The sequence below is a fragment of the Tachypleus tridentatus genome, chromosome 9, assembly GCF_004210375.1.
Source record: "Tachypleus tridentatus isolate NWPU-2018 chromosome 9, ASM421037v1, whole genome shotgun sequence".
NCBI lineage: Eukaryota > Metazoa > Arthropoda > Merostomata > Xiphosura > Limulidae > Tachypleus > Tachypleus tridentatus.
The window spans coordinates 78,749,095-78,775,548 of NC_134833.1; the positions used below are offsets into that span (position 1 = coordinate 78,749,095).

Genomic DNA, 26,454 nt, shown 5'->3' on the forward strand with positions numbered 1-26,454 from the left:
TTTCTGGAATCATTCTACAGCTACTTAAAATATACAGACTGAAAGGGAAATATGACTGAAAGCTTTATCATGGTTTATCCATACCCTTTTGACTACTGAGCTTTGTGTTCATTGATCCTTATCTCTTGCTAAATGCCATACCATGCAGACCACAGATGGGGATTGTGACTTATTGCAGGTCTCTTTTTGGATGGTTTTGTTACTCCAAGCTGATCCATATTTTTTTCTTTCCCAGTGCAAGGGATATTTTCATGTTGGAAATTGTAAATTTCTGAGCTGATTACAACTGTATGAGAAGAGTATAAATATTTTGGAATGCGAGGAATTGTTACATGACTTTCCCAAGAGCAATTAATATTTGGTAGCATTTCAATACCTACAAGATGCCAAGCAACGTAGTTCCAATATATATCATTATACTACGTGTTGATTTATATTTTCAAAATCTTCGTATAATATGGTCAGTCCTCTATGTGTGTGTGTGTATTTATTTATTTCTCATTGTATTACACTGAGAATTATTTTGCAATGAAAATTCATATGAACATTATTTTATTGAATGTATAATTTCTTTGCAGAAACTTAAATACAATTTCATTACTTGTGAAGAAGGTATGGTTGTTTTTATTAGTATTAAATCAGTACCAAAATCTATTTAGTTGAAAAGTATTTGAAATTTAGAAGAATTACCTTTCCAAGATTGTATGTATTGTTTCAAGGGTTTAGTTTACTTACACTGTTAGGGTTGTTTTTTTTATAACACCTTGTTTTACATAGTGTTTTTTTTTTTTTTTACACTTACCATGATATTTCTAGTGTTTTTATACCATAAAACACAAGATACAATATAAAGTTTAATAACTTGCAGGGAAAAATGTATACTCTAAACAGACAAAGTATGAAAACTAACCAGCCAAAACAAATTATTTTCAGGATGATATAATACATTGCATGTAGGGTTTCAGACACTGATTTTAACCATACATTTATATCTGATGCCTAGAAATAATTAAATCAAACTGTCTTAAACATTAGCATTGTTTATTATGAAGTAAAAGTCCTTGGTTGATACTTGTTATACACTTCAAGTGACTGTTGTAGATGTTAAATGCAGCTTCAGCTATTTATTGAAGTCTCATTGAGTTAAATATGGTATATATTGTTGTTGTATTTATTTTGCTTTGGAGTAACGTATAGAAAGTTTGATTCAGTAATTTTATACAAAGTAGCATTCCTGTATGGTTTGTTACTACTGACACAAATATGTAGTATCATGAAAATTGCAAGACAAACAGGCATATATACTGTACAAACATAATTTCATAAAGTAAATATTTCATTAAGTTATTTAATATAAATAAACATATCTGCTTCATTAAAAAAAAGAAACTTATTGTGAATTAGTGAAAACACACTCTCTTTGCAGAAAAACATGGAAATTAATTTCTTTTAAATATTTTAACCTTTCCTTTGTAATGCACATTAAACCACATTTAAAGGTTATGTTCATTCTACTGAGTTATTATTAAAAAAGCCAGGAATGAACAGTTTTAGTTCATTTTATTACCAAAGCTTTTGAGAATCGTGAAATTGTTTGTACTTTAGCTCAGTTAATTTAGTTTCAGCTGATATCAGTAATAGTAAAGGGATAGGTATGGCAATAACTGATTGTGCTTAATGATGTTTAGAATTATCACTAATATATAATATTTTATGACTCAAAAGTTATATAAATAGCAAATACCATTATTATGAGCAGTTTCATGCACTGACTTTTAAATTGAATTTAAATGTAAGCAAAACATTATAGGCTATCATTGAAAGTAGGTTTTGAGGTTGAGAGCTCCAATTTTCTCGCACTATACTGTTTTTTATTCATATTGGGAATTGTTTAGAATTAACCCTAATATCAGTTATCATAGAAAGTGCACTGTTCCTTTTATGGCGCCATCTAGAATATTTTCTACTCCACTGTGTAGGAGATGAACAAGAAAAGCCTGTTTACGTTGGAAGAACTCCCATACGTCGCTTGCAAGGTTGTTGTTTTTTGCTCTTTCGAATTTTACTATCGTAATAATTAATATTTTAGAATTGTACTCATTTTCAACATTTTTGGTTGTTATTGTTACAGAACAAAGCAATGTAGACTCTCAAATACAGGGTTGTAAGTCCCCTGGATTAAATACTCCACCTGCTGAGCTGAGGATTAGCACCTCTGACTTGGAAATCCTCAAAAAAGATGTTCAAAATGTGTTGGATGATGCATTATTCAAGAAACTTCACAGTGTAGAACAGGTATGTAAAAAAAATATTAAGGGATCAGAAATGAGCAGTTGTTAAAACATCAATAGGCTAAAGCAGGAACATCTGGTCATTTTTTACTGTGAAAGAATAGTAAGTATTTACAACAAAGGATCAGAAACTAGTGAATTAAACAACTTTTAAAAACATCCAGGATATAGTAGGTACGTAAGAAATTAGTTTTGTTTTACTCATGCATATTGACTGGTTAAATCATTACCTGCTTTTTCTTTCAGAATTTCATAAGGGGAAGAACACACGTCAGTTTTGTCGAAGCACTATTGAGACGTATCAAACGACTGGTTAAACTCAGTGCAAAATAATTTTCTTCTCTGTACAATTAATTTTGATTTATTATTGAATAGTGTCCTATTTTAATAGATCCAAATAAAGATTAACAAGTGAAGGAGGTATGATCTATTTTATTTATACCATTTTGAATATACAAAGTGAGTAGGAATTAACTGTTAAAAATTCAGTATTTGTACTTGAAATAAAGTTTTAGTATTTCCAGGTGTACATATATCTTTATATGCCACTTTCAACTTTATTAGTGAAGTGGATGTTAAATACACAAAAGCTGCAATTACAAGTTTTTGTTTCCTGTAAATAACCATATTAAAAAAATATACTTTTAACATTAGCTACAGGAACCCTTTGTACTGCACTATATATTAAAGTTAACACAATTCCCATCCATAAACTGTAAGTTCAGTCGAAAAAAATCATATTCCTCATATAAATGATGACAAAAGTCAGCAGGCTGTGCAAATTTATAAGCGGCCAAGTAATCCCACACGAGTTGGCTGTAAAAAAAATGCATGATTTGACTGTGTAGTAGTTTTAATTAAGTTAAATCCTTTACATGTAAGTACCAGCTGTTTTCCATATTTAAGGGAAACAAAACAACTGAACATTGATATTTGAAAAATTTAGAAAAGACCTATTTTATGCTTGAAAAAATTAATGTTACAGAAACAACAGGCTAGTGTAGGAATTTATGAGATCTTGAAACTTCATAACAGAAATTTCTTTTTTTTTTATGAAATGCAGGATTCTTTAGTAGGTTTAACATAACTAGCATTTTACTATTCTGGCTCTCTTGATATTGCTTAATTGTGTGTTTTATATTATTGTTGTACATACCTGTTTAAAAGCATCAAGGCCTTCTTTTACCCTCCGTCCATACTCAGGATCAGCCTGGCTAAAATTCCTCACAGCTCTCTCCTGAATGAATTCCTGTGCATCTTTCAAATGATTTACAATGTTCCTTACCAAGCGATCCCGCTCATCTGGTTTAAGGACCTATTCATAAAAGCTAATTTGAATCCACAGACACTGTTTGCAATGTCATACTCAAAACTAAAGTAAAAAACATACTTTATAGAATGTGTAACATACACTATTAATTCCTAAATAAATACTAACTTTGTTCCAGAAAATCCCAACTTGAGAAAAATTATCATCATCAGCACTGTTAAAGCGATCCACATCTCCAGAAACCCAAACTTTGCATTCCTTGAAGATCTTGTAATCTTGGGGTCCACTAAAACTGTTTGGATAGTAATTTGGTGCTCCCTCTATAAGGATTGAAGCAAATATTAAATGTATGTACGAAAACAAAGTTCCACTGTAAAATCTTCCGAAAAATGTTCTGTTTCTAAATTAACATATAATCCTTTATGGAAAGTACTATTGAAACCAAATTTTATTTTAACTAGCCATTGTAATACTAGGTAATGAAATGTTGATTACATCAGAAGATCAGCAATATCATTTAGTATATGATATAAAGATAGGACAGAGCCTAATCCAGAAAAACTGGAAGCATAGAGGGCATTTCATGGTTTAAACCAATTGTTTTGTGTATGGGAATAAAATTAAGAATTTTAACAGTGTAGGTATAACAAGGGACCCATTAACCCCTCTAGTCTGTCCCAGCCTCTAAGCTAAACTAAAAATGAATTTAAAAAACATCAAAGCCAGCCCTTCTTTTGTCTTAACTTGCATCAATTGACTGTCTCCACAACATCTGAAGGCAACCCCATTCCAAATGGAAAATGCCCTGTTGGAAAAAATAAATGTTTTAGTGGAAGATGACTCCTAGCCTTATAACATTTATTTGTGTCCATCCTCTGTTCCTACCATTTTGATTATTAAACATGATGCTTCAGCAGTTCTATATATTCTCTTAACAATCTTAAACTCTTCAAAAAAATCCATTCTAACTCTCCTTTGTTCAAAAAAGAACAATTTCTTCTCATATGACAACCTCCCCTTAATGCCCTACCACTAGCAAGAGCACACAGTTTGAATGGTTTAAGAGACTGATCGACCACTAAACCAAGATCCTTTTCATGACACACAGTTATTCCCATTAAAATTATACTTTACCTTATGATAACCAACATGTATTATCTTGCATTTATTATACCTAAAACCCATTTTTTATTTATTTTCCCAACTCACTAAATGACCTAAATTCTTTTATAAAATAGCCAGCAACATCCAAGACCTTAATATTGAAAGAAAATATAAAATTCAATGACCATTCTTTCATCTGTGACTTTGATATATATTAAAAAGAGGAAAGACCTTAAGGCTGAGCCCTAAACGACTATGTTCGTGACATTAGTTTGATTGAACTCCATTTATAACTTTAATTTGAAACTCATCCATGCAAAATACTACTTTTGATGCTGTACAAGGATTTTTTTTTTTTTATCATTTATGAGTTTGGACATCTATGTGCTTGCTCCTTTCCATCCAATTCCAGTAACCGGCCTGAAATGTAGGCTAGATCAGAATTAGAAAGGGTTTGTGAGAGGTAAAATTTAAGACTTTTTTTTTTTTGTTTCAACTGCTGTATCGCATAATGGTGAGAGCCTTTGTCAGCTTTCTTAGTTTCTAGTTCATTTTTATTAAAAACAAACTGTATAAAATGTTAAGTTAAAAAAGCTTGATGTGGTATTCTCTGGTACTTAGAATTTTTGTAAGCATGCTATTGTTTACTTATTTTAACTTGAGAAGCACCACAGTGAATTTAGTATACCAAAGCTGAAAAGTAATTAAATCAAACAAAGAAGATGCCTTTTGAGCTTGAAAAGTTCTCCACATTTCTTATACCTGTTATAAATTTGCAAATTTCAGTAACTTGTTCTGAGATGAAGGAAGGAAGTAATGAGATATGACTGCTCACAGGAAGTTTAATAATTAATATAAACATGTCCTAAATGTTTATTTTTATTGACTTAAAGATGAGATGAATATAGAATTTGTTTTATACTAGTGTTTCATAAAAGTACAATTTCATGTAGACAACATGAAAAACCTTGATTATTGGTGACTGTTTGGGGGCCGTCTCGTTCGTAGTTGAAGGTTCGAGTTCGGTATGGGCAATTTACTGGAATTTGAAGAAAGTTTGTTCCCAGTCGGTGACGATGAGTGTCTGAATAAGCAAAAAGTCGTCCCTAAAGAAAATAAAGGCACTGGTTTTGGAGATGAATAAATAGGGCACGTTAAAAGATGGTGAATAAATTAAACTACTAACAGAAAAGTCAACACATTTCACAAAATATTATGTAACAATACGTAAACTTTTTTTCCCTTTACAACCATTTTAATCATTTTCTGGTCAACAGCTCCAATATTCTATGTCTGTGCATTTCAGTGTATTTATATATCACTAAATGTACATGTCTATTTATTAAAAAATTCTTATTATGAAAAGATTCAACTGACATTGTAAAATCAATATACCCAACTAAAAAAAACTACTAAAATAATAAAAGCAATAACTTTCCACTACAGTATCTGGGAGCTCAAACTAGCCATCAAATACTGTGTTTGTAAGGCACAAACTGTCTTCAAAATATTTTTCTATGAAAAAATGGACCTAATTATAAATTGAAAATGTCATTGAATTGAAATATATAATTTTTAGTGTAGTTCAGCCAATAGTCTATTTTCCAAGATGTCCACAACTTATAAAAACAAATTTACTTTGCATAACATTACCCCTATGTGTGTGCATATTTTTTATATATCACATTAAAAGAATAACCACCTAACACCATTAACTGTCTATAGGCAATCAGAATACAAAAATATTACTAATTATCAATCATTTTCTAATTTATAGTTTCAGTAATTGCAACAATATAAAAACCTAGTTAGCACAGCATTGAATACAATAAAGCACATGTTTGAAGATTCAGAAGGAGGAAATTATTAAATGGAACAATAAGTGTTCTTCTAGGGTTCATTTGTTTTGATAAAAGCCACATTAGACTAACTGCTGTGTTTACCACACAGATTTGAGCCCCACATTTTAGTGATGTAAGTCCATAAATGTACTGCTCTCCCCCAGAAGGACTTCATTTGGGGTTCCTGAAACAGTTTTGAAACATCTTGTGTGTGTGTGTGTGTGTGTGTGTGTCCTAAATATATTTAGTGTAATCTAAATACACACACCTATGTCTTTTATAATGTCAGACTTTGTTTTGGAAATTAAGGAATTTTGTTTTTCCTTTTTTTTAGAATACTAAAAGAGAGTAAAACTAACTGGATATTCAAGCAATTTATACATACATCTTAGTGCAGAAGAGTTGAAATCATATTCTAATTTGTAAGACAAATCTATACCTGAAGCATCTTGTCAGGACTGGGTTCAATACCAGGCAATACATGTGAAGGACAGAAAGCCAACTGTTCCACCTCTGCAAAATAGTTTTTGGGGTTTCGGTTTAAAACTATTTTTCCTACTGGGTTTAAAGGATACTCGGAATGAGGCCACACCTGTGTAAAATAAATGAAAATGTTGGAAAAGCTAGAGAAAAGCTCTCTATAATGAGAAATTATTATAGAAACACTGGAATTATAAGATATAAATATTTATCAAATGAAATTGAAAAAGTTAGTTTTTAAATGCAATGCTAAAATAAAAAAAAACTTGACAAACAAATTACTGATCATACATATTACACGTTCATAATAAATGAAAATTACAAGTATCACACGATCAGTCTGGGATCTGTTATAATTTTTTTTTAAATGCAGTTTAATTTTATAGAACATAAAGTCACTGTTTTTCAATGAAAATTTGCAATGATTTTTACTCTTTTATAATACACAAGAAACACAATATTGAAAACTGGTGTCTTTGAAAAACAATAGTGTTACCATGAATAATAACTTTCATCTATTTTATTATGAAAAATTTTTTACCAGCACTTAATTTAAAAGATGCTTTAAATTATAATGCTGTCAACAAAGAACTAAGGATTAATCTAAATACAGTTAAATTTTCAAGTAATGAGATATATAAACATGTTAAGATTAATGAATATTATATGGAGCATATCTATGCAGAGATGCCAACACTTACGATTTTGGTGTATACATTATGACTATACGCTCATACAGACAAATATTAAGACTTGTTGCAACTCCCAAATTATTACATGTTATATAGGTCTATACAATAAAGTGATAAATTGTTCCCCCAGGGCTTGAAAGGGGTGAAAAGAAAATTTCTAGTGAGATACAAATAAATTTTGATGATAAAAGACATAGTCCAAATGGCTACTTGCGATAATCATCTTTGTGCTTGAAATAATAAAAAATATTTGTATCTCTGACATCTACTAATAGTTTGAGTGTGGTGCTTCTCCATACTGCGTACATGGGGAATCCACAGTTACGTCATCAGTGCTTGTCCACCAATCAGCGTTGGAAAAAAAAGAGGCCTTGTTCACCAGATTATCTTGTTTCTGGTAAATCTAAAAGGACTAAAACTGTGAATCAAAAATTTAGGAAAGAGTCTACTGCAAAATATCTGGTCATTGCATCAAAAGTCAGTGACAGTCATGCGTTTTGTACAGTTTGTTGCATAGATTTTTCTGTGGTGTATGGCAAGATAAACGATTGTTCCAGACATACAAAATTGGCATCTCACCAACAAAAGGCTAAGGCAAAGAAAAAAACGATGCAGATAACGACATTTATGAGTAAGAATTCAGAATATGAAACCATAAATGCAGAAGTGATGTTCATGCAATTCGTCATTGCTCATAATTTACCCCTAGCTGTAGCCGATCATGCAGGACACCTATTCAGAAAAATGTTCCCAGACTCTGATATAGCAAAAAAATATGGCTGTGCTAGAACCAAAACTACAGCCATTGTACAAACATTGGGTTGTGAAGATGACAAAATGATTTCAAGCATACTTACTAACAGTGTTTACAGTTTAGCCACAGATGGATCCACAGACATGGATGACTCAAACCTGTATCCAGTGGTTGTATGATATCTTGACCGTTTGCTTGGAAAAAATGTTTGTTCTCTTTTGATAATGGTGGAATGGAAAGAAGCTTCAATGGGAGAGAATATTTTCAAGCTTTTGGACCACGAACTGACAGAGGAAAATTCCATGTGAAAACTGTTTTAGTTTTTCTTCAGACAATGCCTCAGTTATGTCTGGTATAGGTATAGGTGTGATGAGACACATCTCAAGATGACAGTCTAGCATTTACTTCATGGGCTGTGCCTGTCTCCTCATGAATATTGCTGCCCAGAAAGCTTCCAGAGAACTGCCCTGCCTAGTTTCTGATATATCGATAGATATCTACTATTTTCTGGACAAAAGTGCGAGCAGAAAATAACATTTCAAGGAGTTTCAAGGATTGTATGACAAAGAAACAAGAAAAATTCTACAACTTGTTAACACAAGATGGCTATCATTTGGGGTGTGGCTCAACAGAATATTGGAGATGTAAAAGCCATTGAAGAAGTATTTTCACTGTGAAAAGGAAAAACTAGATTCAAAAGGATCTAAATGTGCAGCTCAGTCAGGCAGCAGGACTTTAACATTCAGGATATCCTCTCAGCCACACAGGGACACAGTCAAGACACTCTCCCAGCCACAGAGAGACACAAGACAACAATCTCAAAAAACTGGACAAAGAAACATTTGATATAACTCAATATATGTTTAGGCAGTCTGACCTTAAATTAAAGAAGAGACAATCAATGAAAAAAGAGAAGAAAATGAAAGCTATCAAGGAAGTAACCAAGAAAAGTTATGCTTAGAGCAAGTTAGATACGTTAACAGTTTTCTTGGACAACAAAATGAACTTGTTATTTTGACTTTTTCTTCAGTCTGCAATTCTAATATTTGAGCAAGCCAATTTGATATTGCAAAGAGAAGAACCTTGCATACACATTATGCATAGAACTCTGATTACACAAGTTAAAAATATACTTGTCAGATACATCAAGCCAGAATATCTTGAAGACAACATCACTGAACTTGACTACAACAATGAATCCTTACACAAATCTGATGAGGCAGTTTCTATTGGAAATGCTGCCAAGGAATACATTGTTAAATATGAAAAGGACTTGGACCTGATCAGCTTCTATACCAGTGTCGAGAAATACTATATTGCAGCTACAAATTACATGATGAAACATTTCCCTCTAAATGATGAACTTCTGATTCACACGGAGGTTGCTGATCCAAAGCTGAAAGTCAGCAAAGATTTCTTTTCTCTATGCTTCTTCACACACAGGTATCCTGTCCTTGTAAATACATATGAGCACGACACTATTGACAGGTTGGAAGGGTGATATTTGAACTATCAAATTGATACTTCCTCAGAAACTGTCCTTCAGTTAAATGTTGACAAGTTTTGGGTTCAGCTGTCAACAGTTAAGGATGGAAATGGCAACCAGAAGTATGACATTCTGTGTAGGATTATGCTTGGAATTCTTACAATCTTCCATTCTAATGCTGACAGTGAAAGGATATTTAGTTTAGTGACTTAAAACAAAAGCAAGTTCAGACCAAACTTGAGCATCTTAGTTTTGAGCAGTATTATAAGACACAAGATGTGTATGCAGTCAAATGGACAATGTTGTTATAACTCCCAACCATCCAGAGACATTCTCATGAAAGCAAAGGCTGCAACAACTGCAAAACTATTACAATAAGTGTCATAAACATGATGTAAACTAGTCCTTACACAAAGGCTTTTTCTGCATAATGTTTGTACATGTTCAATGTTGTTTTACCAGTATGTTTGTTACTCTAAACTAAATAAGACATAATTTCAAAAGAATTTTTTAAAATTTATTTATTAAATACACAATACACAGTCATAAATGAGCAAGCTATAGCAGTAATAAATAATAGTATAATAATAAACAGCACAGAGACATTGGTCAGGCCTAGTAGCTGCAAATGATAAATGGCTCTGTCTCCAATCATTATGTTCAGTCATTTGAAATAGTTGGCATCTCTGTCTATGTGTTATTACGTTTTGGTGGTCATTTATAAACACAAATTGTTTTGAATTCCGAAATTACAAAAATCATGAAACAAACACAATCACACTGATGCATTATAAGTTAAGATTAAAGATTTATCATTTCTAATTAAAAAATACATAAGGACATTTAAATAAGTATTATAAAATTATGAATAAGGAGAATGGTACTAAGTCATTCACTACTATTGATACTTCCAATGAATAGAAAGAAAAGTTAATGGTTTATTTGCAAAAACATGAAAACATTTTCATTCTGGTAATTTTTACATCAACATTGTTACTAAAAATATTTTGGCTGGTACTTTAACAATCCTTTTAAATTATTTGTGAACAAAAAGTTGTACTACTACACTGAGGAGTCTAAGAAGAAATTGTGTAAACCTTCTTGTACACCCTTTGAAAAAAAAAAGTATTTTACTTCCATACTAACACGCCTGTACTAGCATCTTTCTCAAATCATGCACACACTGCGTGTACTGCACTTAGCAACCAATCAGTACATGCTCACTGCACATGTGCCTGACTGAGATATGTCTAGCTGATGTAAATTTCAAATATTAGTCCATTACCAACTGATGTTTATTTTTATATATATTTCAATCATACAAAACACTTTTTTAAATAGTGAAAACATTAAAACATATGAAAGTTAGTTTTCTTAAAAATTATCAAAAACGTCTGTGTGAATCAGAAGCCCTTTAAGCCGCTAGAGGCACCACAAGCAACTGCATTATCACTGTAAACATAAACATTTATATAAAATATTAATAATACATTTTCAGTATTTAGTACTCTATGAATTCTGTAAATGTTGTGTAATTTTTAATTTTGCCAGCATATTTTTCAACAAACACAATGAATACCTACTGGTATTTCAATTCATAAGTAGCTATTTTTTATTTATTTGAATTTCCTTTGACAATAAAACTTCAGATATCAGTCGTGCCTGTAAGTATTGCCGTCAAGGGCAAGAGCCTATAACATCACCTAAATCCATTTATTAATTACTAATTTATAATATGTTTAACTGCTAATCTACTGCCATCTTTGAGCCTGGCATGGCCATGTGGTTAAGGCATTTGACTTTTAATCTGAGGGTTGCAGCTTCAAATCCCCATCCCATCAAACATGCTCACTCTTTCACCCGTAGGGTGCTATTACGTGATTGCCAATCTCACTATTTGTTGGTAAGAGTAGCCCAAGAGTTGGCAGTGGGTTGTGATGACTAGCTGCCTTCCCTCTAGTCTTGCACTGGTAAATTAGGGATGGCTAGCACAGATAGCCCTCTTGTTTCTTTGCACAAAATTAAAAACAAACCAACCAAACTACTGCCACCTTCAGGGATATCTGAGGACTATTTTCTGGGTTGTTAATTGCCAGAATTCTGGTGAATCATTCATTCAACTTAGATCTCCACTATTAAAGCATGAATTATCTAAGTACTAGAATGTGCTCAAGAGGAAGTATTCAGATTTTAGTGACTTCTGTTCTGGGTTGACTGAGTGTGTTACCAGTCAGGTGGATGTACAGAGCTTCTTCTATTTTTCCTTTTCTCATGTGTGATTCAAATCCCATTGCTTCAGTATGATTCAATTTTCTTGTATAATCTTCAATGGCCTGACAGGCTACAGCAGATAGATTTGCACTATCAAGTCTTATATAATTACTCTATAAATAATTTATTTATATTTGTTTTGTGTCATTGGAACTATATACTACTGTAAATACTTGCATTATTTTTGAGTATTGGTAAAATGGACAAATGTAAAGAGCAAAATACTGGTGCTTTTATTTGTTTAAAATATTGACTTAATAAGTAACTTGTATTTATATTTAATTTAATTATATCATTTTGGTGATTATATTTAAAAAAAAATTTAAACCATTACCTTTAATTCATTTTTACACTTATAAAGAATATATACAGTTATGAAAGAAAGTGTTCGTACCCCTGCATCATGAGTAGTTTTTTTCCTCATAACGTAAAAAGTATCATGATTAGGATAATGAAAGTAGAGTATATTATAGATATTATTCTAACACACATCTTCATTTTTATGTAAACTGAACAACAAATAACCAAACATAGGAGGGGCAGAATGTGTTTGTGCATCTACTTTAATAGTCAGTTGTAGCCTTTCAGGTGAATTACTTGGTGCAATCTCTCCTTATAGCCCTCCTTGATTGTTTGACAGTACTCGACTGGTATTTTCCTCCAATTCTTGCAAGTTTTTCGGATGATGCTGATGAACTCATGCCAAACGTTTTCAATTAGGTTGAAATTGGGTGACTGCGATGACCACTCCAGAATGCTCATATAGTTCCTCTGCAACCACGATTGCACATATTTGATGTGCTGGAAGATCCAACGATGCCCAAGCCGCAAGTTCCAGCATCATTCTTGATACAAGTGCCTAATACATCAACGTACTCTTCTTTTTTCATGATTCCGTTGATGCGGTGAAGGCTACCTACACCAAAAGAGCTAAAGGAACCCCATAGCATGATCAAGCCATTTCTGTGTTTAACTGTAGGGACAGTGTTCTTTGGAAAATTTTGTTCCCCCTTCTTACGGAAATTATAGCGAACACCATTGTGGCCAAAAAGCTCTATTTTAGTCTCGTCTAACCAAAGAATACTCTTCCAATAGGTAAAGGGTTTATCTTCATGCTTTCTTGCATACCTCAATCGTGCTTCTAAATGAACAGGCTTTAAATATGGAGTTCTACGAGAACGGCATGCTTTGAACCCAGACGAGCGTAACATGTTCGTAACTGTACAGGTGCTTACTTCAACCCCAGTTTCCCTTACCAGTTTCTGTATTTCATTACGTGTTAAACAAGGATTCCTACTAATTTATCTGAGAACCTTCCTCTTGGTTTTCTCTGGAATTTTGGTGGGGCATCCGGAACGAGGGAGGTTAGCAGTTGATCCTGTAAGCTAAAACTTGGCAATTATGCTTTGAACAGTAGATTTCTGCACATTAAGTTGTGTAGCAATACCGGAAAGAGATGCACAAGACTTGTATTTTACAATAATTCGGTTTTTTAAATCAGTGGCCAGTTGTTTCTTTTTCGCCATGATGACCAAGCAGATAATGACGGAGATGGAGCTAAATTGCCGGAAGTACATTTTTTGCTGGCTAAATTCCAATAATTATGAACCCAGTGTCTAGTTCTGGAATGGTATAATGTAGTTTATTCGCCAAACTAAACAAAATTTTTACAGGAATATCAGTTTTTCACATGTTCAGAACTGTACAAACACTTTCTGCTCCTCCTATTTTTGGTTACTTGTTTATAAACAGTTTATTTGTCGTTTAATATACATAATTTATGTAGATGTGTGTTAGTATAATATTTACAATATATTATATTTCTACTAGCCTACTCATGATACTTTTTATGTTATGAACAAAAAAACACTCTGGATGCAGAGGTACGAACACTTTGTTATAACTGTAGTAGTTTTTGTTGTTTTTCTAATTTGTTATAAGTATTCAGAAAAATTCCCAAGTCTCCTAAGCCCATCAAATGTCATGATAATTTAGCATATTCTAAAGCTTATAGGTTTATTTTTCTTGTGCATCAATTTATGACAATAAACTTCTAGTCAGTTTATTCTATAGAGTTGATTTCATGAATTAATTTACAAGTTACATTTTAGTTCTGATCTAACAGTTAAATTACTTTGATTACAAGTTCTTACTCATCACATTTAACAAATTTTTTCACGGAAAAACGATCACAAAGAAATGTACTGCAAATAATAAACAATCAAATATCAAGTCACACAATACAATTAATAAAATAGTTTCACTGATGCTTCAGTGTTGCTATCAACAGTCTATTGCTCAGGAAATTTTTGAATACATTTTGTATGACCTTATTCGTAACACTTTTACAGTTCTTTTTGTTTTATGTGTGCAGTCACACGGACATGTGCAAATCTTTGTGTTATGCTGTGTCTTTGTTGCACACATGAAACACCATATTCAGTCACAGGTGACATTCTAATTTTAAATACTCCTGAGTAAAGCAGAAACACGTTATCTATAAAAGTGTATTAAGCAGTACAGAAATATATCTTTAATTTGTTGTGATCATCAGTGAAGCAAAAAGGAAGGATAACAATCAAAAGAAATGAAATTGACCTGAAAATCTCTCAAGATTATGAGAAATTGTAGATTATTGGATACAAAACTGAAGTAAAAAGGAGAAAATTAAAATTAAAACAAACCTTTTGAACACTGTTTCTTCTTTTTAAATTTTTATAAAATAAATAACTCCTAACATAATGTAAGTATTCATAACACTTAAGAGTAAATTCATTTGTGAAGATGAATCATCAAAACATGTGGCTTTTTTCATAAAAAAACCTGTTTAGGAATATTTTTCTTACTTTTGTCAAATCAAATGGGTTCCAACGAAACTTCTCTGCTTCTTTGAATGTCATCACTTGAATATAGAAAGTCCATGTTGGGTAGTTCCCTTCAGCTATGGCATTATACAGATCCCGGATGGAATAATCAGGATCACTTGCAGACAGTTCAGCTGCTTTTTCTACAGGCAAGTTTTTGATTCCTTGATCTGTCTAAAAATTCACAAAAAGAATAAACAAATAATTATCTGAGAAAATAACTTGTATCTACAAAACCTAGACTAATACTCTGAAAATCAAAAATTTATTTTATCAAGTTTGTTTGAAATCATATGTTCTCAAACACTTTACATTCTATGCTTACGTATCTTATATTTGATGCAGTTATGCTTAAGCAACTAAGACGAACTAATCTAACAATGACTTCATGTTTTATAGATCTTATAATTTATAATTACTTGTTGAATCTAATTAACTTTATGTCTATGGTTGTGTGTCAAAGTGCATATGTCATGACTTTTTTTCTTTAGAGTTACATTCAAAATTTAATTTAACAACTTTAGTATCAATGTACATTAATAAACTTGGATTACAATAGTTTAAAATTCAAAGTTCTGTAGTGTATAAATATCAATTTCAAAAAATAAAATTTTAATAGATACTCAATATTCCACTTCTTTACATCATATGACTCACACTGCATACTGAAAGTTCCCTTGTATATATTTTCTCTTTCTCCCTTATATGGACTTCAGAATGCCTGATTCATTAGAAACACAACCAATTGATAGGGGAAAACTAGCATACAAATTATAAACCTCCTATCTTATTGATTTTCTGAGATAAACAAATTTGTCAAAGAAAGGGTCTTTCCATCTTATCATAGTTTTAGAACAGTCGTTCAAACTATGTGGTATGTATTTAAAGGATATTTATAATCAACAGAAAGAGCATTGTATATTATACCAGGCTCTTATATTCATTTGTTTAGTTTTGGAGTTGACAATTCCTAAGAAAAGCTTGTTAAGTGTTGACAAAAGTTGTCATTCCAAGCAGTAATGGAATTAGTTTAATCTATTTATAGCTTTGTTAGAAAGCCAGATAAATTATAGCTGTTATGGAATAATCCATTCTGGTGCCTGATATATTCTTGTGCTTCAAAATGCAACATGAGTACATTTTCAAACAAGTAACACAGTAAGAAAAAGTAAGATCATTAAATTATGTTATTCAAGTGCAAACAGCCTAAATGCCTAAAGTATGTGTTAAATTCTTTTCTTATGTATATTTTTAACAAAAGTATGTAACATTTAAATATGACATTTAACAGGTCAGATGACAAAACAATAAAAAAAATTAAATAAAATTTTGTGAGATCAGTTTGTACTGTTTTTATTCTAAGTTTACTTGTTGTGTTTTATTAATTTTTATGTAATGAGAGAGATAGTCTAAAGTATACTGCAAAACAATAAAATTAAAAGAAACCACATGAGAAATGGTTAGGCACTGAGACTTACAATTTACATTCATTCTAAAAAGAAAAAAAAATAGTATTATTGATTTAATTCTACATTTTTCTACTTTTCATTTCATTTCAATTGGCATTTTGCTACAGTTAAAAGTTAGAATAGGGAAACAAGACACAAAGTTTTACATAAATGACTTTTAATATTTGCTTTAGGAGGAACTTGAATTACATAAATGAAATATGAAAACTGTAGAATTAAAATAAATATTTTTATTCTTAACATGAAAATCACCTTTCACTGAGACTGATTCAGTAAACACCTCACAAATTCATAGACAAATATTTAATAAAATTACTTTATTACTATTCTAGTAATTTTTAACTTCTGTCATTTCTTAATTGTACAAAACTAGAGTTCACTAACTCCTGTGACACACTAAGATTACCTTGTAGTGGAATTTGCAATAAACCGCTTCTCCATTAGAGTTCACAAGTTTAAAAGTATGTGAGCCATATCCATTCATGTGACGGTGGCCATCTGGAATACCCCGATCAGAAAACATAAATGACACCTGGTGAGTGCATTCTGGACGTAAAGTCATGAAGTCCCAAAACATGTCAACATCCTAATTCAAACAGAAATTTAAAAGAATAAATACTATGGGTAAATTTTAAACAAAAAAGGCCAGACAAAAAGTCTTAATGAAACAATAAATAAGAAATTATGGAAACAACTATATTTAGTTTTGTTGGAAAATTACCATATTTAAATGCCTATTACAAACATTTTAAAAATTTAATTTATAAATATATGGAACTCTAATACTGAAAATTTATAGTACAAGTACGTGTGAAAAATACCTACCTTCAGGTGAGTCGCAGGATTACGTTTCTGAGTATGGATAAAACTAGGAAAAAGCAATGGGTCACGGATAAAAAATATTGGTGTGTTATTGCCTACTAAATCCCAGTTTCCTTCTTCAGTGTAAAACTTTAAGGCAAATCCTCTAGGATCTCTCACAGTGTCTGCTGATCCACTTTCACCACCTAGTGGATATGTCAAGAAATAAAACTCAAGGCAGAAGTATAAAATACATAACTGAATAGATCAATATTATGAAAGTTTAGCTTTTAAGTTAAAATGTAACAAATTTTACTACTCCTCTTGGGTATACAAGAAAAAAAGGAAATAAATATCTGAACAGAATAAATTCATGTTGTAAGTTTCTGACATGAGATAAAAATTTCATGTAAACACATTGTACATTTTTCTAAAAATATAATTTCTGATATTGTTAAATCACTATCAGATAAATCAGCACAATTTTTTTATTAAAAAAACAAACAAACATATAGGCTACTTTCAAAAATCTATTACTGGTGACATAATACCTTCTCTGTATAGGTTTTGTTATATTTTCTAAATACCTAAAAACATTCTACTTAATTATATGCCAAAACAACTAGCATTATGACCTTCAGACTAACATTTTAAACAAAATCTGAAAATGCTACAGATATTGGTTTACAATGCTGGAAAGATCCTGTTATCTTTCCAACAAGAAAAATTGATATGCTTTGCAATAATACCATTTTCATTGTCATCAGCCACCTGCATGTTAACATTTACAAAGGCCAAAATCCCCATAAGATAATGGTCTATGTGTAATCATTTTCAGTGTTTCTTAACCTAAATCTGACATAAGACTTTGTGTTCCTGATCTCCACTCAGGGTCCCAGGAGCATATTGTTTGAAACTTGTGATTATACCCACTTCTCTTCACAAGCTATTATGACTAAATGTGGCACATTGGCTCATTTAACATGGTTTGATGTCCTATACTATGATTTGTTACCCCAATGGGGTAACTGTAGAAGTAACTGGGGAAAAGGGTAAAGCCTTATTAGTATACTGGAGCCTCTGTGAATTATGTTTGTTTCTTTTTATTTTGCACAAAGCTAGATGAGGGCTATCTGCACTAGCCGTCCATAATTTAGCAGTGTAAGACTAGAGGGAAAGCAGCTAGTCATCACCACCCACTGCCAACTCTTGGGCTACTCTTTTACTAACGAATAATGTGATTGACAAACATATTATAATGTTCCAATGGCTGAAAGGGCAAGTATGTTTGGTGTGATGGGGATTTGAACCTGCGACTTGTGAATTACGAGTGAAATTTGGACAATACAGTTGAAAATGGTTGTTTTATGCTAATTGTTTTAAAATACATTTAAAAAGAAAACAGCAGTTGTTAACTAAGTATTTATCTGAATTCATGTGTCTATAATTAAGCCTCATTACTGATTTCAATAGTGATAGAATAATTAATTTTTTTTACATACTCACATAGTAAGGTAACAAATGCAGTGATAACTGATCTACCATTTTATAAAAGGTTTTTTTCACCTAACTTTTTTTGTATCAACATGTTAAGTCACAAAAAGCCAACTGAAGAGGACATTACAGTAGGCTTGACACCTGAGAACCAATCAAGTATGAAGCAGAGACAGAAAATGACACCTCCTTTATACAATACTCATTAAAATTTCCACCCTAAAAAAAAACTTGCACAGAAGTAGGTTGTAGTCAGTATATGCACTAGTTGACTGATTAATATGAGACAGAAAACTGGATTGCAACTAGTACAAATCTTGTGAATGGCATAGCAGTTCAAATCCATACAAACCTGTCTGCAAGATCTATGTCTGATAACCACAGATCATTTAAAGTAAAAACCAGAAACCAAAAATATTTTGATAATAAAAATGTTAGTACAAAAAAAATAAATGTACAGAATTAAATTTATATATAGCCAACTTTAGAGTGAGATTTCAAGTGTCATCCATCCAGAAAATTAAATATTAGAAAATGTTTGATATAAAACAAATAAATGACAAGTATTTTTCTAATTCTTAATTTGCCTTGATAAAATATAAGCTCTGGAATAAATCTATGTTAGGCTATTTCTATAAATTTCATTACAATCCATTCCAGTAATTTGGACACTACATTAAACAAAAAAAAGAGAACAGGAGTGGGGGGAGGTGATTCCAGCTCTGAAAGACAAGTAGCAATCAAGTTCTGCAGTTGAATGATCAGGTGATCCAATGCTTTAAGGTCCACTGTTGAAAAAACAACTTGAGTCAAAAACAAAAATAGAGTCCATTATTTAAGAAGAGTTGACAGTAAATGTTAAGCCTTCAAATTACATGAAAATGGTCATCTACATTTTTAAACAAAATTCAGTATCAGAGTCAATAATCTAGATGATTTTAATATAAGTTTAATTAGTAATTAGATACTAGTGTTTATTTCTATATTCTAATTACTTTGTATCCTTCCAATTTTCTGTTCTCAAGTAAACTACTCAAAGTATTTCCAGATGGAATTTATGTCTTGTACTTCTCTGCTAACAAAACTGTGTTACCAGTTAAGTAATGTAAAAAAAACAAAAAAACCAAAAAACTTCTATTACCCTTTTTCTTCTTGTGTATAGTTCACTTCTCATACATTTAAGTATATATTCCATTCTACTGTATGCTCTTCTCTTCTGATAAGTGTTACTCAGCTCACTTTTTAGAAATTATTAAATAAGCCATAATAACCTCAAAAAATACAACGATAATCTCCATTGTATTCAAACTATAGACTAATATTCCAACCCTTCAAACTCAACAGCTACTTCATCATCAAATTGAAAATGACAGTTTTTGAAAAATGTACCCAATTGACAAATTTTACAGTATCAGAAATTATAAGTTTCTGTATCGACTCAGCTTACTTTTAACAGGAATGTAAATATTTGCAACAGTGAAAAAAAGCATAACATCTCTCTCCTCATTAGTATAAATGAACCTATACTTGGAATATTTTGAAGATAATGCCCTAAAAACAGCTACTCAAAGGTTCAAATTTTGACACAGACGTGTTGATGACACATTCTTGATACACCCATGTACATTAAAGACAATATCCAATTATACCCAATGAAGCAGATTGGATGGGTTTTAAAGGATTGTTTATAATCACATATTCCTCACCTGAAAACGAACCAAAATTCAATATATCTGGTAATAGTGGACATTTTTTTATAACAAGTATAACACATTACATGAAATACTGCTGAAGTTTCAAGATAAGATGCAACTTAGTTCATTTGCAAAAATAAGTAAGTGGAGTTAAAGTGCTTCACAAGCTTACTTGCACAAATAGTTGTTGAGGTATCAAGAAATTACTGACTTCTTAAAAATATCTGAAAAAATGGAAATCACCTTTATACCTATTAACTTCACCACTTGCCAACATTGTTGTTCATCAAAGTCACAAGCAATAGAATAAAACACACCAAAGGAAAAGGGGAGATTATATCAACCAAATTTGGTCAGACTGTTACTAGCCTAAAGAACTAGAATCAACTATTTGAATTATCTCAAGTGGAATTTAAGTTTTCTCACCTCTGTACTACATACGATGCAAACTAATTAGCAATTATTAAACAATAATAATAACAACTTGTTAATTAATTTATATATAGAGTTAGGAACTTTTATAGGATGCAAAACATCAAAACAATTTACATGCAGTTCCTACAATCTTACTGCAGGTACATTTCATGCAAATGTTAAACAAGATTAAGCATATCAAAAACAGACTTATAACACCTTTAAGAAAAAGACTTTAAAATTTCACATACAGTTTCTGAAAGCTCAACTTAAGAAGGTGTAATAGAGTTCCCCATTGTTTTAATTTATACATATACATAGCATATTTTCATCAAAATTAGTTTACCCATCACAGTTATACAAACAATTATTTTCTAGTATTTTGCTTTTTTTTGAAGATTTAATTATATATTAATGGCCATATATTAATATTATTTTGTGACATTTCATCAGTGATTAATACTGTTAACAGAGATTTACTGATGTATAGCAAGCACGATAAGTCTTTTCTACCTCCTTTATTAGTTAAAGTATATTTTTAAATTTCATGCTGAAATTTTCAGAATTTTCATATATGCAAGTTTATGTTGTTTCAAAAGTAGAACATTGGTCAAGAAATGTGGCTGAGTTTCTTTCCATAGCTACTTATCATTCTTGGTTATTCCTCTGTGGGATAGACTGCTGGAAAATAATACAAACTATGAAAAAGTGGACAGCGATCTTTTATCACTAGCACATTGTATGATACATCCATGATACATTTTCTGTTCATCCCTCATGTTACCTTGTGAATCCTACAAAGCTCCTCAAAAATAAATAGTGAACATGAAAATACCATCCAAATAAAACCACTCTTCCACTTATTACTCCATATTATAATTTTTTTAAGTTTTGAATGATGCACCAAACATATGTCTGTTGGTTTAGTTATGCTGAAAAATTAAATTCAGGTTACATTCTATTGTTTCTCAAACTTACACTTGATATACAACATGGGTACAAGTCACACTGAGTTAATATTCCACAATAATATTTAACTTTTCAAATATATTCTAACATGTGGCCAGAATATAATATAATGCAATATTTTGATGCTGAAAAATATGAAATTAGCTATAATAGTACTTTTTTTCTTTAATCAGCATCATCAACTTGTTTAACTTACCATTCACTATAAACTAAAATCATAATATTTTTAAGTTGTATCATCCGTTCTTAACAATTCCAACAGTTTGTTTACAAAGAAATGTTTTATATATAAATCACATCCAATCTTTCAGTTGAATTGTATATTAGGCAATTAATAATATTAATTCCTGAGCAAACCTAAACATATATACATAGTGATGAAAATAGCTAGTTAAGTATAATGTTTGCTTACAGTGATTAGAATGCATTGTTTGATCAATTTGGTACTATTAATAGTTTTTTGGAATAAATCAAAAGCTATTTCACAAGCTGTGGTCAGCACAAGGAGCACTAGGTTGACATAATTATCTTTAATCCATATACTGAGCTGCTAATGAAAAAGGATCATAGTAATTTCATGTTTATTATTTTGTTAAGTTATAAATAATAAAAAATAAGAGAAGATACATTAACCATTTTAACCAAAAGTGTCTAACTGCACTGTTCTAAAAGTTTCACTTGCTTAGGCTGATTTGAAATTATCATTTAACTACAACACTATAGTAAAACTTGTACTTGATTCAGTAAGGTTAGAAGATTTAGGTTAGTTTTAAGTCCATAAACCATTCTACCAATGTGAAATAATCTTTATAATAATAATAAATTAGCTCTAATAGATATAATAATTAGTACTGTTTATGAAAGTAACTTTAAAGAAAGGACATAGCAAACTTATTACTGACAACCCCTCACTCTGCAATACAAATATTACAATTCATCAAATATAGTAATTACTTCGCATCATTATATATAGTACAAACAGTAAAGTACCTTTTAATGATAATGATAATTGTTGAATATCCTTTGGGTCCAGTGCAGTTCCTTAAGAAGACTAAATAATAACAATAACTATCTTTTAATACTTGACCTGCAAGACAGAGAGTTGGAACTGAAATATGATTTTTTTCAAAGAATTTTGTTTGCCAAAGTAGTCAGAATACCTGTGGATTATGTACAGTTGGAATACTGGATGTCATCAATATAATGCACATGCACTTTTAAGGGGAACCAAATATTAGTTATTTTTATTTTATTTTTTTTTCAGAAAACAGTTATGCAGAGTTTCCATTTCTATTATGAACAATGAAACTTAACCTGACAATGAAACATAGTAAACTACGATAACAGAAAACTGCACCTACCTAGGTTTACACAGTTACATGATAGTTTTTTGTGTTTTTGTTTGTAGATAGTGTACATACACGTTTTAGTTAACTTTGTATATTTTTTTAACACATAAATAACTTACCAACAGTAGAGAAACGGACAGCCATAGGGGTTCGTTTTCCAATCTGGTTAAACATTTGAGCTTTGCAGTATTTTGTGATATCATGGGTAACTTCAAAATACCCAAAAGCCCCAGCTCCCTTGGCATGCACAACACGTTCTGGTATTCTCTCCCTTGTTATATAAGAAAAAAAAGGTCAATAACAATGTCATAAAACATGATAATGTTTAAACAAATATTCATAAAATCACTGTACTTTCTCAAGTTACACCAAACCCCCAGAAAATAAGATATCTATGCAAACAAGCAGTCTAAACTGGAGAAACAATTTATCACAGCCTTGTGTATTTACAAGTTGAAATTTAAATTTGTTCTAGGAAATATCTGCTCAGTTGCACATACAAAATGTTTAGATAAGCAACTTACTAAATAACATTACATTACTACTGACATATTTGTTAACCTCATAAATATTTTATACTGAACTCATGCACAATAATTTTTTGTCATAGTTTGTTGGATACTCTGTTTGACCAAATAACAAGCAAGTGTAGGTATTATATATAAAGTCAAGTTAAAGTTTGTACTGTTTCTGGCATACTTGTTAACTTGCTATAAAACCAACCAACAGCCAAGTTCTTCCAGGTTCACTAACCTGTCAAAATGAGCCATTTCATCCAGAAAGACAACATCTTGTAGCAACATTGGTCCACGAGGACCCACTGTTTGGGCATTCAATTTATCTCCTATTGGACATCCTGCAGCAGTTGTCAACAAATTTGACTGCTAATGAACAGAGTAAGACTGTTTACTAATCCTGGTTTACAACAACAAGCACAAAATGCCTTACACATGGTAAGCATTTATTGTGTACCAGTTTTGTAACAAAGTCTGAACAATTTTTGTGTTTTTGTAAAAAGGCTTAATAAAAAAAAAATGAAATGTCAGCAAACTATTTAGAATTTTTCTCCAAAACTGTTATGTACATTTTTAACATAATTAAAATTTAATGTACAATTATATTTCAAGCTTTATTTCTGTCACATGAACAATATAAAAACTTGTACTACAATATGATTATGTTTGGCTTATATATATATATATATATATATACATGTTCCTATATTTGACTTTGAACAAAAACGATGAAGCAGTAATGAATTCAAGCAAACTGATATAGTGGTAAGAACTTTTATGAAAGTAAAACCCATTGATAAACACACGTAATAATATAGCTCATCACGTGTAATGGTGATAAACTTTAAAAAACAATAGACTAAAAAGATGTATAGCCACTACAAAGGAATCAGGAACTCCAGAGATATATACACAGTAAAATACTCATTAAAAGTTAACAAAGTGTAGTTATGTAAATTACACGATTATACTTTATAGGTATATATGGTAAACACAACCAGATATCAGGAGGAATGTATTATACCATTCATCAAATTAACCTATACTATATCTATATATAGTACTCTAAATACAAATTACAAGTGTAGACCAACACAATAACAGCTTTTTCTTTTTATTTAAGCACTGAAAATCAGTAAAGCCGAAAACATTAATTGGAAGTTAGAATTTAACTTTGAACTTCACCAGGTTTTACTTAGTACATCACTTTTATGGAAATTCTGGAAACAGTCCTATAACAGTACAACTTTCAGTAGCTGAACGTTGTAGTTGAAAGTAGTATGGAGGCCTACATTGTACGCTATTTTTATTGTTATTCAGAAACTACATCCTGTCATTGTTAGACAAATATCGAAATTTACTACAACTAATGCATTTACTTGTAGAATGTTCCTTGCATTTTCCCACACACTTTTTAATACTTACCCCTTTTTGGACATTCTTAAAATCACTGAGCTGCTCTGTAGCTTTGTCTCTTTTGTTCTCCGATTTACGATCCATTTCTCTGAAGGTAGAACTTAATAACAAGTTACAGACAAGTAGAGGCAATTACAATTAATATGCAAAGTACACTTATTTTAATACCAACAATACAACCTTAGTGAAATGGTGGAAATATCAAATGATTTTCCTCTTACTGCTGGTCACATCCAACGAAATACTACGCTACTCCAGTTCTACGTTATTTATCTAATTCAGTTAAACTGTTCAGAGTACAAGGTCAAGCCTCAAAAGCGCGTGGCGTTTCTACGTATCTAACTAAACTTGCAAAGATGAATACCGTATATACTTTCAACTGTCACAAATCGTCTGTCATCTATTTTATCTATCAGTAAAATACGCACATATATATATTTTATGAAATATTTTTTATGTAGGTAAGGCGTCGTCTACGGCTGTAAAATTCAAGTGTTTGGTACGCCCGCTACTATATGAACGAGCTCCACACTTTGAGGCTGCGTGCGTTATAAGTGTAATGGTCAAGTCTCTCATTTTTGAAGACAAGTGTAGTCCAAAACTTAGTGAAGTGTGTTTAAGCTAACTATCTTCCTTATAGTCCATAACTTCAAATATAAGGTCAGCTACACCCTTGTGTAACTTTATGGGAAAATGCTAAATAAAGAAAATTGTTTGCGTGTGTACTTATAAACAGCTACCACGAGAAAAGTTGTTTCCGTTTGTTTACCATGGATCATGGTAGTGGTTCATAATAGGATTCACCAATTTCTTCTTCTTTATTAGTATTATTTAATACTGTTACGCCCCCTCCCTCCAGTGGTATGTCTGTGGACTTACACCGTTAGAAATCGCGTTTCGATACTCGTAGTGGGCAGAGCACAGATAGCCCATTGTGTAGCTTTGTGTTTAATTCCAAAAAAACAAAAATACACCGGCGTACAACAAATATGAGTATTTGTAATAAAACCTTGGCATATCACTAAACGCATCAGTATACATTGCGTAAGATAATTTAAAGTATATTTGATTACTTAGCAAATAACCATAGCTGTTTACGTATAACGGTTGACATCCGATCGTTTTAATGTAGTCTGTAGTTTATATGAAGCTACATAATACACTACATGTATAGGTATATAGCTGCGTGGAAGCTGTGTATGTTCTTTAATATTTATATGGCAGGCATGACACGTGTACCATAGCGAATATTATTTTATTATTGCAACTGTATCGACGTT

General features: G+C 31.3%; 2 protein-coding genes across 6 annotated transcripts in view; one reads left to right on the forward strand and one right to left on the reverse strand.

Moving 5' to 3' along the window:
- The window catches only part of Nup205 (nuclear pore complex protein Nup205), a 105,976-nt gene extending 103,159 nt beyond the window's left edge, over positions 1–2,817 (forward strand). For all 4 annotated transcript variants that reach the window (XM_076455250.1, XM_076455252.1, XM_076455251.1 and 1 more), the window contains 3 exons: positions 1,914–2,036; positions 2,132–2,295; positions 2,538–2,817. In XM_076455250.1, the coding sequence (XP_076311365.1) occupies positions 1,914–2,036; positions 2,132–2,295; positions 2,538–2,624 (374 nt within the window). In that variant the 3' untranslated portion in view covers positions 2,625–2,817. The remainder of the gene's footprint in view (positions 1–1,913; positions 2,037–2,131; positions 2,296–2,537) is intronic.
- Cat (Catalase) lies at positions 2,704–25,518 on the reverse strand. Of its 2 annotated transcripts, none has more exons than XM_076455254.1 (11): positions 25,184–25,518; positions 23,997–24,127; positions 23,363–23,514; positions 17,348–17,529; positions 16,929–17,108; positions 15,036–15,227; positions 6,946–7,098; positions 5,633–5,771; positions 3,730–3,881; positions 3,448–3,606; positions 2,704–3,107 (listed from the first exon to the last, which is right to left on the reverse strand). In XM_076455254.1, the coding sequence occupies exons 1-11, from the start codon at positions 25,256–25,258 to the stop codon at positions 3,075–3,077; spliced, it is 1,548 nt and encodes a 515-aa protein (XP_076311369.1). In that variant the 5' UTR covers positions 25,259–25,518; the 3' UTR covers positions 2,704–3,074. The 2 variants fall into 2 exon arrangements, with proteins under 2 accessions (XP_076311369.1, XP_076311370.1); XM_076455255.1 differs by having other exon boundaries at positions 23,997–24,124; positions 25,184–25,464.
- Positions 25,519–26,454: the final 936 nt, after the last annotated feature.